This window comes from Bombyx mandarina, chromosome 10, assembly GCF_030267445.1.
Source record: "Bombyx mandarina strain Sakado chromosome 10, ASM3026744v2".
In the NCBI taxonomy this organism is placed as follows: domain Eukaryota; kingdom Metazoa; phylum Arthropoda; class Insecta; order Lepidoptera; family Bombycidae; genus Bombyx; species Bombyx mandarina.
Genome location: NC_143217.1, coordinates 8,248,788 through 8,263,456, shown reverse-complemented (window position 1 = coordinate 8,263,456; position 14,669 = coordinate 8,248,788). Strand labels below are relative to the sequence as shown.

The following is a 14,669-nucleotide window of genomic DNA, read 5'->3' as shown; positions in this document are numbered from 1 at the left end:
AGTAGATTCGTAAATCAAAATTAAATAAAACTATAACTTGGCTTGAATTCAAAGAAAACTTTTTTTTAGTGAATTAAGTTAATTTAATCTAATGCCAAATTAAACTATTATATTGACTGCTTGTTGGGTCTTTAGCTCTTTCGGGCAGCATGCAAAAACGACTGAACAGATTGATGAACAAAACCGACAGAAGAAAACTTATTTTAGAATTGGCATAAATACATCTCTCTGGTTATAGAGCGATCGGTTTCGATTCTTCTCGTAGTTAGTTAGATTAAAACATGTTTACTAAAGTTGCAAAATATTGTATGATTATTACCTGGAGGCTTGATGTGACAGATGGAAAATGGATCTCCTTCGTAACCAATAGGACAAGAACAAACAGGAACGTGTTTCACAACATTGCACAAAGCGTCTAGCCCGCATGAACCAATGCATGGATTTTGACATTTCATATTTATGCACGATTTGTCATTACTACAATCCGAATTGAGTATGCATTCTGGTTTACAGTTAGGTGGACTTCCGAAAAATCCATTCAAACAGGAACAAGACGGAACTCCACCGATTTCCCGACACTCCGCATTTAATCCACACGGTGAAGGAACACACGGATCTGTTGGTTCCATTAAGGGTGGCTGTTGCTCAGGTAATGCATAACATATTGTGAATGGATCTCCTGTGTATTTTGGTTTACACACACATATAGGATTGTGGTTTATCACTTTACATTCTGTATTTAATCCACAAGCTCTTTCACAGGGCGATTTGCATTTAAAGTTCTCACAGACTTTATCTAGAGAGCACTCTGAACTAGTGATACATTCTGGGCGACAAGAAGGTGGTGTTCCTTGATAGCCAAGCATGCAAGTACATATCGCCAAGCCGTTTTGAGATTTACATTGGCTGTTAGGTCCACACGGCGAAGGTTCGCAAGGGTCTAAAATTTCCGCTGGAAGTGAAAAAAACAGGATTGCAAATTTGGAAATAAAATAATAAAGCGCTAGTGTAAACAGAATGATAAAACAATAGTAGCATATTTTATTTTATTTATTGAAATGGAGCTATTTTATTTTATTCAAGTTATACTTACATTCAGCTTTAAATGCGCACATCTTGTATGGATCTCCATGATATTTCTCAATACACGAACACGAAGGATTGTGATTAACGACATTACACAAAGCGTTAATTCCACAAGTGCCCGGGCATGGATCTTTGCATTTGTTATTGTAGCATGCAAGGTTCGAAGGGCAGTCAGAATTTTGAATGCATTCTGGCTTACACGCTTCGTATGGGTTTCCGAAATAGTCAGGTAAACAAATACAAGATCCAACACTATTCCGTTCTCTGCATTCAGCATTAACACCACATGGTGATGGTATACAAGGTGTCGGACGTTCCACTACTGCGGATGATACTATTATATTACAGCTAAAGAATGGATCTCCTGAGTATCCATTTTCACACAAGCATATGGGAGTATGGCTTACTACCCTGCATTCCGCGTTTATACCACATGCCCCTGCGCAGGGGTTTTGACATTTTCTGTTAATACAAGCCATATTTTGAGAACATTCAGTGTTACTTGTACACTCCGGTCGACAATTAGGAGGTGACCCAATATATTCTAATGAACATTTGCATTCTGCATTTTCACCATTCTCTGTACATTCTGAATTTGGACCACACGGTGAAGGTAGGCACGGAGTGACCTTCGCAGGCGGTGTGGCAGCTAAAAGATAAGTGAGGTATTTGTAAACTTTCCAATCTATTTTGTCAATCGTTTGTAATAATACCGTGCACATAGATTTGTAATACTTACGGATAATTTGGCATGATGAGAATGGATCTCCAGAAAATCCAGGCGAACATGTGCATATGGGGTTATGATTGACAACAATGCATTGTGTATTGCGACCACATGCTCCAGGACACGGGTCTATGCATTTTTGGTTGGAACAGGCTTCATTTAATTTACAATCAGAGCTCAATATGCACTCCGGGCGACAATTTGGAGGACTTCCGAGATAGCCACTTACACAAACACACACGGCATGTGCATTCAATTCTCTGCATTGACTGTTTGGTCCGCAAGGTGACGGTACACAAAGATTGACAGGCGTGGGTAGCTCTGAAAACGTTTTAATGATTATAAAAATGATAAAATGTAATCTACTAACTTTTAGAAAATAAACACGACTATGATACGTATCCAGATATTTAGAAAAAATACACATATGCCACTTCAATATGAGTTGTTTCTTTTAAACTTAGGAATGTCAGTAGGGAGATCAGGTAGGTATGTAATCCTTAAGAGAATGCTGCTGTTACAGATGAATAGTAAGATTTATATGGAAGTACAACCTAGAGCCACAAACCACGGCTCTTCAAAAACTCGATCGACTTTAATCATGCAAGATCCTTCAATCTTCAAATCCTTCATTTTCAAATTTAAATACATATGCTATTATCTGTTATTCCTTACCTAAAATTTGTGTGCAATAACTGAAAGGCGAACCAGTAAAACCTGATGGACATGAGCACATGGGAATGTGATTAATAGTTTCACAAATTGCGTCTGTTCCACAAGTTCCAATACATGGATCTTTGCATTTACTATTAATACATGCCTTGTCCCTAGCACAGTCCGAATTTAGGACACATTCTGGCTTACATCCGAAATATGGATCACCATGATATTCTGGTATACAAGTGCACAGTCCATCTTCGCAAATAGCATTTGAACCGCACGGTGAGGGAGAACATAGGTCAACATGCTCTGAAATAAAGTATATTAAAACACGATTAATTTCATATAGATGTACATTTAAATTAATTTGTAAGCTAATCTCAGCTTTAAATTAGATTTTTTAATTACCTTCTTGTTTCAGGAAACAGCTACTGAATGGATTTCCTGTATATCCTGGCAAACACGAACATATTGGCAAATGGTTGTTTACAATACACTGAGCATTATTTCCACATGCCCCAGGACAGGGGTCCAAGCACATGTTGTTAATGCAAGCCGTTGCTGCATTGCATTCGGAGTTTATTGTGCACTCGGGTCTGCACCGGGGAGGAGAACCTTTGTAATTAGGTACACAAGTACAACGGGCATTTCCATTTACTTCTTGACAAATGGAATTAGGTCCACAGGGTGATGGAATACACGGGTTAACTTCAGGATACGTTTCGAGACTCGATATGGCAACTAAAATGTTAGAAAATAAGGACATTAATTCCACAATATAAAATTAAGAAAATACCGTATTTGTAAACACTTACTTGGGACGCAATTAGTGAACGGATCTCCTGTAAATCGATCTTGACAAGAACAAATCGGATTGTGAGAAATAGCTCTACAATTTGCATTTCTACCACATTGTCCTATGCATGGATCAACACATTTTCGGTTAATACATGATTTCACAACAGAGCATTCACTGTTGATGGTGCACTCGGGGCGACAGTTTGGAGGAGTTCCCATAAAATCAGCTTGACAACTACATACGGCTTGTGAGTTGACTTCGCGACACTCACTGTTGGGACCGCATGGCGATGGGCTACACGGTGTTGGTTTAACGTCTAGAAAAAGAGGTCATTGAATTATTAGTAATGACAATTTCGTTCAAATTTTATTTATTTCTATTTTAATAAATTTAAGTAAATTCTTACCTTCAACTTTAGTAACACAGTATTGATACGCATTACCCGCTAAGCCAGGTGGACAGTGACATGATGGCAGATGATTAACCACTTGACAAATTGCGTTTGGCGCACACACTCCGGGACAAGGATTTTTACATTTGTTTTGAATACAAGCCAACATAGGAGCGCAGTCACTATTAATAACACACTCTGGCCTACATCCTTCGTATGGATTTCCCATATAGCCATCAATGCATTTACAGGAGCCAGCGTTATTTTTCTGTGTACATTCTGCGTTTAGACCGCAAGGTGAAGGCTCACACGGCGTGCTGTATTCAATGAAGGTTTCTAAAATAATAATAAAAATTAAGTAAGTATTCACGAAGAACAGAAAGTAAATAGTATGAACATTAAATTACTAAAACATAGCTACGTAGTGACCGGCTATTAAAATCATAACTTACCCCGTATTGGACTGCATGAAATAAGTGGATCTCCTGTTTGACCATTTGGACAAGAACAAATTAATGCATGACTTATAACTTTGCAGTCAGCATTATAACCACAGCTACCTGGACACGGATCTTTACATTTCTGATTGATACAAGCCTGACTGCTTGGGCACTCTGAGTTACTGACACACTCTGGACGGCAATTTGGTGGCGTTCCCGAGAAATCCGGCTGACAGGTGCAAGAAGGTGATTCTGCGATTACTTTACATATAGAATATGGACCGCAGGGTGATGGCGTGCAAGGATCAACAGGAGGTAATTGCGCTGTCACTGTAAATAATCAATTGCAACATTTATTATCTAATTTAATTCAATATTTAGAGTATACATTTCGAAATTTAAAATTTTAAGTTTACCTATCGGCTGGCAGTTTGTAAACGGATCACCCGTATACTGTGGTGGACAAGAACATATGGGATTGTGGTTTACAACTTCACATTTAGCTCCATATCCGCAGCTACCTTGACAGGGATTTATGCATTTATGGTTGTTACACGCTTCATTTCTAGGACATTCAGCGCTAATTATGCATTCTGGTCGACAAGATGGAGGAGTTCCAATGAATGATGGCAAGCACGAGCATACTGCTTGGTTATTCACAGACCGACACTGACTGCTCGGTCCGCACGGACTCGGATTGCATGGTTCCTCGTGGACAACTATAAATGTGGTTTGTAAATTATAGATTGATTATATTGAAAATGTGACGTCTCTTCTTGAATTGCAAAGGTTAAGACACAATGACAAACCATTGTGTGTGATCGCTCTAATAAAATTATCAGTTTATAGGAAAACAATCTTAACGTATATTTCATAAGCAACTAGGTTGTTAAAAATATTTCATTTACGTATAAATAAATACCTTGTATAGTATGGCATTCCACAAAAGCATTGCCCGTTGTACCGTCGGGACAAGTACAAATTGGTATGTGGTTATAAACACTGCACTGGGCAGTAGGTGCACATGTTCCGGGACAAGGATTCATACATTTGTTCTTTGAACATACTTTGTTCAGGGGACAATCTGAATTTATCACGCATTCGGGCTTGCAACCTAAGTAAGGATCACCGAAGTACTCTTCTAAACATGTACAAATTCCATCATTGCATTGGGCATTGAATCCGCACGGAGACGGATAGCAAGGATCTTTTGGTATTTCATCTGAAATATGCAAAGACATTAGTTGCAGCGTTATCCTATTTTTAGTAATCTAAAAAGTCCAATCAATCAATCAATCTGTCTCACTGATTTAGTTCAATGGTGAGAATAAAAGTCACGTAAGCTTATGTTATATATACGTAATTTATTAATTGCAATACTTTACCTTGAATAGGTTTCATCAGGAAACAAGCCGAAAATGGATTTCCGGTATATCCTTGGATACAAGCACAGGATGGAACATGATTGAACACTGAGCACTCAGCGTTTTGGCCACAGCTTCCGGGACAGGGATCTCCACATTTCATATTGAAACAGGCTTTGTCAGAAGGACAGTCTTCATTTATAGCACATTCTGGTCGACAATTTGGTGGAATTCCTAGGAAATTCGGTATGCATGCACAAGACGGTGACCCGTTTATTTCTTTACAAATAGCGTTATCACCGCAAGGGTTTGGCAAACACGGATTCTTAGTAACTGGTATATCTTCAGCTGTAATAATGAAGTATGTAAATTAGTTAACTGTGACTTATCAGTTTTACATCTTATAAGGATATGTACACTACTTACGTTGAGGATAACATCTGGTGAATGGGTCTCCGAGGAATCCTAGTTTACAAGTACAAATAGGACTATGGTTTATGACTTTACATTGAGAATTTATTCCACAATGACTTGGACAAGGGTCTGTGCATTTTAAATTGATACATGCTCTATTCTGTGGACATTCCGAGCTAACTGTACATTCTGGCCTGCAACCAGGCGGTGATCCCACGTATTCAGGCATACATGAACATGCGCTCTGATTATTAACTGTGTGGCAGATACTGTTCGGGCCACATGGATTAGGCACGCACGGTGTGATCGATATAGCTGTTGGAACTGAAATAAGTGAAGATATATTTAAGATTAGATTTATGACCTATAAACATCATAAATGTGGCTTAAAATTTAAATTAAAACAAATGAAGATAAATTTTAAGAAGTCGTCGTGGTATTAGACCACGGCTAAGACGTCCCGATGTATTCGTATCTAGCGATGCACCGGTGTTCGATTCCCGCAGGCACGTACCAATTTTGTTAATGAAATACGTACATAACAAATGTTCACAATTGATTTCCACGGTGAAGGAATAACATCGTGTAATAAAAATTAAATCCGCAAAATTATAATTTGCGTAGGACGTCTTGTGAGTGCGCACGAGTACGTACCACTACACTACCTATTTCTGTAGCGAAGCAGTAATGCATTGCGGTTTGAAGAGTGGGGCAGCCGTTGTACTATAAAAACGGAGACCTTAGAACTACCATATCTCAAGGTAGGTAGCGGCATTTACGTTGTAGATGTTTATGGGCTTCGGTAACCAATTAACAACAGGTGGGCCGTGAGCTCGTCCACCCACCTAAGCTATAAATAAATAAAAAATATATATAAAGTTTTTTAAATATACCTTGCATAATATCACATCTTCTATACGGATCTCCGGTGTAACCTTCCAGACACGAGCAAGTTGGTAAATGATTTACAACCGCACACGTTGCTAATGCTCCACATGTTCCTGGACATGGGTCTTGGCATTTGTTGCGAATACAACTCTTACTAGGTTCACAGTCAGTATTGATGGTACATTCTGGTCTGCAACCTTCATACGGATTGCCAATATAATCGGGTAAACAAACACACGATCCGGCTGAATTATGTTCTTTGCATAAAGCATTAGGTCCGCACGGCGAGGGTTCGCATGGTGACGAATGTTCGTATAAAATTTCTTCAATAAAGCATCTCGTAAATGGATCACCAGTATAACCGTTATCACAAAAACAGGTCGGCGTATGACTTATTGTCCTACATAGAGCATTAAGTCCACATGCGCTGGTACAAGGATCAGCACATTTTTGATTTATGCAAGCTTTGTTAACGGGACATTCATTGTTACTAGTGCATTCAGGTTTGCAATATGGCGGTGTACCAAAGAAATCTGGCATACACGTGCAAGATGGAGCTCCAGATACTTCTTTGCAAATTGAATTTTGACCACATGGAGATGGCGTACAAGGCGTCACGTCCGCTGTAGGTACTCCTAAAATAAGTTGTTGTAGAAATTACATATTAGACGACAGCAATTACGGTTTAAAGGATAGAGAGAGGTATTTGAAGAACTTAGTAGATAAAGTATTTCATATTATATTACTTCAGAGCTTTAGAAATTGGTTTGTTTTAAAAAAAATTTTTAGTACACCTTGGATGCTACTAATATGTCGATAATGTATTGATTTTTTCGAACTAACTACATTTACGAACTAAACTACTACGAAACTATCTACATTTTGAAGATTGGAGGATAGTGAATTTCAACACTATCGTCCAATCATTAAATTATGAATATACTCACTGAATGGCACGCATCTTGTAAACGGATCTCCAGTGTATTTATTTGGACAGGTACAAATTGGGTTGTGTTTAACTACCATGCATTTTGCTTCTATTCCGCAAGATCCATCGCATGGGTTAATACATTTTTGGTTGCTGCACGCTTTGTCAGAAGGACAGTCTGAACTCACAACACATTCTGGCCTACATAAAGGAGGACTGCCAATATAACCTTGAATGCAGGTACATACAGCCTGCCCATTTATTTCACGACATTGACTGTTCGGACCACAAGGTGATGGAAGGCAAGGATTTGTCACAACAGGCACTACGAAATGACATAAAATTTAGTACATGTAAATTGTGAAGTAAATTGTATATTTAATGATTATTTACTGATATGATATTATACCTTTTATGAAATCACAAGAGTAGAAAGCATTTCCAGTCATGCCTTGAGGACAACTGCACATTGGTGTGTGGTTTATCACGTCACATATGGCATTAGAAGCACATGTGTCTATGCATGGATTTATGCATTTATTTTTAACACAAGCTTTATCTCTAGGACAATCAGTACTAAGAACACATTCAGGTCTGCATCCAATATATGGATCTCCTTGGTGTTCTTCTATGCAACTACAAACACCATCAGAACAAATGGCATTTGAACCGCATGGTGAAGGATTGCATTTATCAACAATATCTGCTTCTAAAAATTAAAAAAAAAGATTGTAATTATAATTTCGTTTAGAATTTTTTTGCGATTGCTCCAATAACATATATTTTAAGGGTAGCACTTTATAAGTTTTTTATATTATAATTACCTGCTGGTTTTGGCTGGCATATGGTAAAGGCATCTCCAATATAGCCATCAGGACACACACAAATCGGTGTATGACGAGAAACTGTACAAATGGCACCTAATCCGCATGATCCTTTACAGGGGTCTTTACATTTTTGTTGTATACAAGCTAATGATGTTGGACATTCCGAATTTACTATACACTCTGGCCTACAGTTCGGTGGATTTCCTATATAATTATCCATACAAGCGCAGGAGGGAATGTTTCCTATTTCCTGACATATGGAATTTGGCCCACAGGGTGACGGTACGCAGGGATTTCTGTATGGTTCTAAATCAGCATTAGCAACTGGAGCTAAAAGGACAACGTGGAATAATTAACAAATATTGAAAATTGATTAAATTAACAACAAAAAAATTAAACTTACGGGGTATAGGATTACATCTTGTGAATGGATCTCCAGTATAATGCATTGTGCATTGGCAGATTGGATTATGATTTATAACTCTGCATTCTGCATTGATTCCACAGGCATCCAGGCAGGGGTTACCGCATTTCTGATTAATGCAAGCCATGTCTCTAGGACATTCTCCATTAGTTACACATTCGGGGTGACAACCAGGAGGAGACCCAACGTAATTTGGTAGACAAGAACATACAGCTTGTTTGTTGACTTCTTGACATCTACTATTCGGCCCGCACGGTGAGGGCTGACATACGTTATTTGGCGTTTCCAAAATTTCTGTAATTTAATAATCGAATATTCCAGTTGCAATCTATGGTACTTTACAAAATTTAATAGGTAAAACATAAAATTGTAAATTTATGTTCATCAATGTAATCATCATAATCATGTGAATAATTTTAATGGCATTTATAAAGTAATGGGTGTGTTTTAAATAACTTACGTTCTGGTGTACAGTATCGGAAGGGATCTCCAGTATATCCTCGTTCGCACGAGCAAGATGGGTTATGGTTCACTACTTGGCATACTGCATTCGGTGCGCATGCACTTGGACAAGGGTCTTGGCATTTGTTTTGCAGACAAGCTTTGTTTGATGGACAATCCGTATTAATTATGCATTCTGGTTTACAACCTTCATAAGGATTTCCAAAATATTCTTCCAAACACACACATGAACCAGCACCATTGAATTCTTTACAAATAGTATTTGCACCACAGGGTGAAGGTTGACATGGAGTTGTTGCTTCAGATATTATTTGTATGCGGTGACATTCTATGAATGGATTTCCTGTATATTCTAAATCACAAGAACAGGTTGGAGAGTGACTTACTACATGACATTGCGTATTTAATCCGCAAGAACCTGGGCAAGGGTCTTTACACTTCTGGTTAATGCAAGCCAAGTGTAGTGGACATTCAGTATTACTGATACATTCAGGTTTACAGTAAGGTGGTTTTCCAATATATTCAACAAGACAGGAACATGACGGTGCTCCAGAAATTTCTTGGCACATAGAGTTTGGTCCACAAGGTGATGGTGTGCACGGATCACTATACTCAGGCTTAAACTCTTGCACAAAGCATCTTACAAATGGATTTCCAGTCAGAGAAGATGGACATGAGCAAATAGGGTTATGATTAATAACTTGGCATTGTGCATTCACTCCACAAGTTCCTTGGCATGGATTGATACATTTTTGATTGCTGCAGGCTTCGTTAGGAGAACAATCAGTGCTCACTGTACATTCAGGCCTACAAGATGGAGGACTTCCAACAAATCCAATGAAACAAGCACATATAGCTTGCCCATTAATTTCACGGCATTGACTGTTAGGACCACAAGGACTTGGTTGACATGGCTGTGGTTTGACAACTGAAATAAAGCCAAAAAATAATCATCAGTTTCATACCATACACTTAAAAGAATTAAATCATTTAAATTTTGTGATTATTTTACAGTCTATTTTTACAATAAAATCAATGTACCTTCCAGGTGTGAGCATAGAACAAATGCGTTTCCTGTCATACGTTCTGGGCATCTACACATGGCAACATGATTGAAAACTTCGCATATCGCATTAGCGGCACAAGCGTTGCTTAAACATGGGTTTGTACATTTATTCTTTTGGCAAGCTTTGTCTTGGGGACAATCGGTATTCAGTACACATTCAGGCCTGCATTCAAAGAACGGATCTCCTTGGTATTCAGGAAGGCATGTACACTCTCCGTTATTACAAATGGCATTAGGACCACAGGGTGATGGATTACACAAATCTATTTCATCATTAATTTGTTCTGTGGAAATAAAATTCAAAGAGTTAAAATATATTACTTTTTTATAATAATGGCAAATTGACGAAAGGACAAAATGTATAGATACCTTGAAGTTTACATTCAGTAAATGCATCTCCTTCATAATTGTCAAGACAAGTGCAAATCGGCATGTGCTTCTTGACAAAACATTGAGCGTTTAAACCACAAGAGCCTGGACAAGGATCTTTGCATCTCTGGTTCATACAAGCCAAATTACTAGGACAATCAGCATTAATTGTACACTCTGGGCGACAATTTGGAGGAGCCCCAATGTAATTAGGCAAACAAATACATGAGGATATACCTCCGATATCTCTGCATTCACTAAATGGTCCACAAGGCGATGGTAAGCATGGATTCTTTGGTTGTTCCTCGTGCGTAGGTGGGCTAGATACTAAAGCAAAACATCGGCTAAAAGGATCACCTGTAAACCTTTCTATACATGAACATATAGGACTATGATTTATAACTTGACATTTTGTGTTAAGACCACACTGTCCTATGCATGGATCTTGACATTTCAAGGAGACACAAGCTTTATTTGTTGGACATTCAGCACTGACTACACATTCTGGCCTACAATTTGGAGGAGCGCCGCGATAATCTGCCAAACATGTGCAAACTGCTTGTTCGTTAACTTCTTTACATATACTATTTGGTCCGCATGGATTTGGTGAGCAAGGGTTCGTTTCAATTTCAATGTCTGAAATCAAAAGACATATTAATGAAAATATAAAAAAAATTTATAATGCAGTTTTACGTTGAAAAGAATATCATACTTACTTTGAATGATAATACAGCTTTGGAAAGGATTTCCAGTGAAGCCAGGTAAACAAGTGCATATCGGAGCGTGGTTCACTGTGTTGCACTGAGCATTTGCAGCGCATGTTCCTGGACATGGATCTTGACATTTATTTTGTTGACAAATTCTATTCGAAGGACAGTCAGTATTTACTATGCATTCGGGTCTGCATCCTTCATATGGATTCCCGAAATATCCAGGTAAACAAACACACGAACCAGCATTGTTACGTTCTTTACATAAAGCATTGCTTCCACAAGGCGACGGGACACACGGAGTGATATTTTCATGTAAAATTTGTTGTACTGAACATTGTATAAATGGATCTCCAATAAAGCCTGACGGGCAGACACAGTTCGGCGTGTGGCTGACTACTCGGCATTCAGCATTTTGTCCACAAGCGCCGACACAAGGGTCTCCACATTTATTGTTGATACACGCCAAATGGTTTCCACATTCACTATTACTTGTACATTCCGGACGGCAATTCGGGGGTACTCCAGTATATTCCGGTAGGCAGGAACATGAGGGAGAATCATTATTATTTTGGCATATTGAATTTGGTCCACAAGGCGAAGGTGAGCACGGATTAACTTGCGGTTGTATTTCTGCAGCTAAAATATTTATAAAGTTAATGTTTTATTTATTGTTCATTTATCTTTCGTTAATCTAGTGAGCCTATACTTACGTTTCAGTACACATCTAGTAAATGGATCTCCCGTATATTCGTTTGGACACGAACATATTGGATTGTGATTTACCACTTGACAAAATGCTCCAATGCCACAAGCACCATTACATGGGTTGATGCATTTATAGTTATTGCAAGCTTTATCTAAAGAGCACTCTGCACTTGTGGTACACTCAGGCCTGCAAGTAGGTGGGTTTCCTGAAAAGCCTGGTATACAAGAGCATACAGCGACATTCTTAATTTCTTTGCACTGGCTGTTCGGTCCACAAGGACTTGGATTGCAAGGATTAACCGCTATGGGTACTAGAAAAAATAATAATAATTTAGCGTCTTCATTGTTAATACTAATACTTATGATAACACGTTAAAATTAACAATGGGCTTTAATATATACCTTGAATAGCATTGCAAGTAACAAAAGAGTTTCCAGTAAATCCTGCAGGGCAACTGCACATAGGCACGTGATTAATGACTTCACAAATGGCATTCTGACCACACGTGTCAGGACACGGATTGAAACACTTCTTTTTAGCACATATTTGATTCCTTTGACAATCTGAACTGATCGTGCATTCAGGTCGACATCCCAGATAGGGATCACCTCTGTAATCGGGTAAACATGAGCATTCCCCGTTATTGCATTCGGCATTTGATCCGCAAGGAGATGGATTACAAAGATCAGCTGGAACCAGGTCTGTGAAAATATGGAATTTAATGATATATTAAGTACATTTAAAAATAATTTAATTTTAAACAATCTTTTCAAAGTACCTACCTTCTATTGGTCGCGGTGCACATGAAGTAAACGGATCACCCTTATAGCCTTCCAGACAGGTGCAAATAGATACGTGTTCTATAACTGAACATTTCGCATTTTGACCACAAGAACCTGGACAAGGATCTTTGCACTTTTCGTTGATGCAAGCCAGTGAACTTTGACATTCTTGATTTGTAACACATTCAGGGCGACAATTTGGAGGACTACCGATGTAGCCGGGAGCACACGAACAGGAAGGTTGATCACCGACATTTCTACATATTGAGAGTGGACCACAAGGCGAAGGTACGCATGGGTCGTTTCTTTCCTCGTATATGGTTTGTATTACTAAAACAATTCACCGTAAAAATGAAAAGGTATCAATATAAAAGCATTAAAGTAAAACCAAAAGATCAGAGGCAATGATATTTATAAAATTACCATCGTACCGCTAAACTATAAGGAATCTAAGGTGCTATAATAACCGGCAAACTTCTTGAGCATTTGTTGACGTAGTGGGGGTAAGTTTGCGCATGGTACACTCACGTGCAAAAACATTACTTACTCTGCGTCATAATGCTATTAAATTATTAAAATCAACATATGTATTTATTTATATATTTATTAGAACATCAACAAAACATATAGGTTAATAATTGTAATAATTTAATCTTGGGGTAAAATAGATATTCCTTCTATTAAGTCAAAACTAGAGCTGTTGCCAGGTCTTGGTTCAGTTGAAGCGAAGCTGGTATTTGTAATTTTTTTTCGTTATCATTATCTTGACCATCATCATCATCACTGTTTTCATCACCCGAGTCGCTATCATCGTGATGAGTCCACATAGGGCTCATCGGCGTAGTTTACAACTCGGTCGGTTCGATCTTCTTTTTTGTCTATAATTAATTATTTTTTGAAGATATTCGATTCAAAGTAATCGAATGTTACTTTTTTCATTTACCAGCTTCCGATTATTTTCTGTTCTTTTCTTCCATCTGAAGCCTAGCTCTTTCATAATTCGTCGTAAGCTTCATTCCGAGCCATTAAAATTTATATCTTCTTTAAATTTTTCGAAGCCTTTCTACGGTACGGAGTTTCGCTGCTTGTTATGTAGTTATTATGATTACATATTTTTATTACAGATTGAACGAAACTATCCATTCCGGTAATTTTCTTCTTCCCTGATCTTTTCTTACCCGGAGTCCGAAACACGGCGAGCAAGCCAGAGCCTTTAGCTTCGTTAATAATGCACCTAACAGTACTCACTGATGTTTTTGTTGCTTCCGAAGTCTGTTTTAATTTTTCCATATCATTCTTCCCCTGTTTTATAATGAAGCAATATACATCGTACACAATTTTTCTACCCTTTCTTTTAAGTACTACACCAGTTTGTCACGGCATAGTGTATGTTTTATAAAAAATCAACAAACACTCAACAAATAGCAATGGCAACAAAGTCCACAAGCAATTATAACAAATAACTTAACGATTAATAACGATAGACTTTCCACTGTACGCAAGCGTACTTTTGGGAGCAAGCGGAATGAGGGCGCGGTGCGGGACGCAAGGCTCGACTGATCTACCAATAACGCGCTCGATACGATTTCCCCTGCCGTTGCGCCTCACCCTCACCACCAAAAT

The 14,669-nt window shown here is 38.3% G+C and overlaps 1 protein-coding gene across 1 annotated transcript in view; it reads right to left on the bottom strand.

Annotated features, from left to right (window-relative positions):
- Positions 1-14,669, bottom strand: part of LOC114239609 (fibrillin-like protein dumpy) — a 111,461-nt gene that overhangs the window by 17,900 nt on the left and 78,892 nt on the right. The window contains 24 exon segments of the mRNA XM_089730535.1: positions 320-952; positions 1,094-1,735; positions 1,826-2,134; positions 2,489-2,782; positions 2,882-3,214; positions 3,289-3,588; positions 3,679-3,999; positions 4,116-4,433; positions 4,520-4,822; positions 5,026-5,325; positions 5,489-5,815; positions 5,894-6,205; positions 6,775-7,404; positions 7,717-8,022; positions 8,107-8,406; positions 8,522-8,854; positions 8,928-9,242; positions 9,409-10,338; positions 10,452-10,760; positions 10,846-11,481; positions 11,562-12,194; positions 12,269-12,574; positions 12,666-12,965; positions 13,047-13,376. Of these exon segments, the coding sequence (XP_089586661.1) occupies positions 320-952; positions 1,094-1,735; positions 1,826-2,134; positions 2,489-2,782; positions 2,882-3,214; positions 3,289-3,588; positions 3,679-3,999; positions 4,116-4,433; positions 4,520-4,822; positions 5,026-5,325; positions 5,489-5,815; positions 5,894-6,205; positions 6,775-7,404; positions 7,717-8,022; positions 8,107-8,406; positions 8,522-8,854; positions 8,928-9,242; positions 9,409-10,338; positions 10,452-10,760; positions 10,846-11,481; positions 11,562-12,194; positions 12,269-12,574; positions 12,666-12,965; positions 13,047-13,376 (9,720 nt within the window).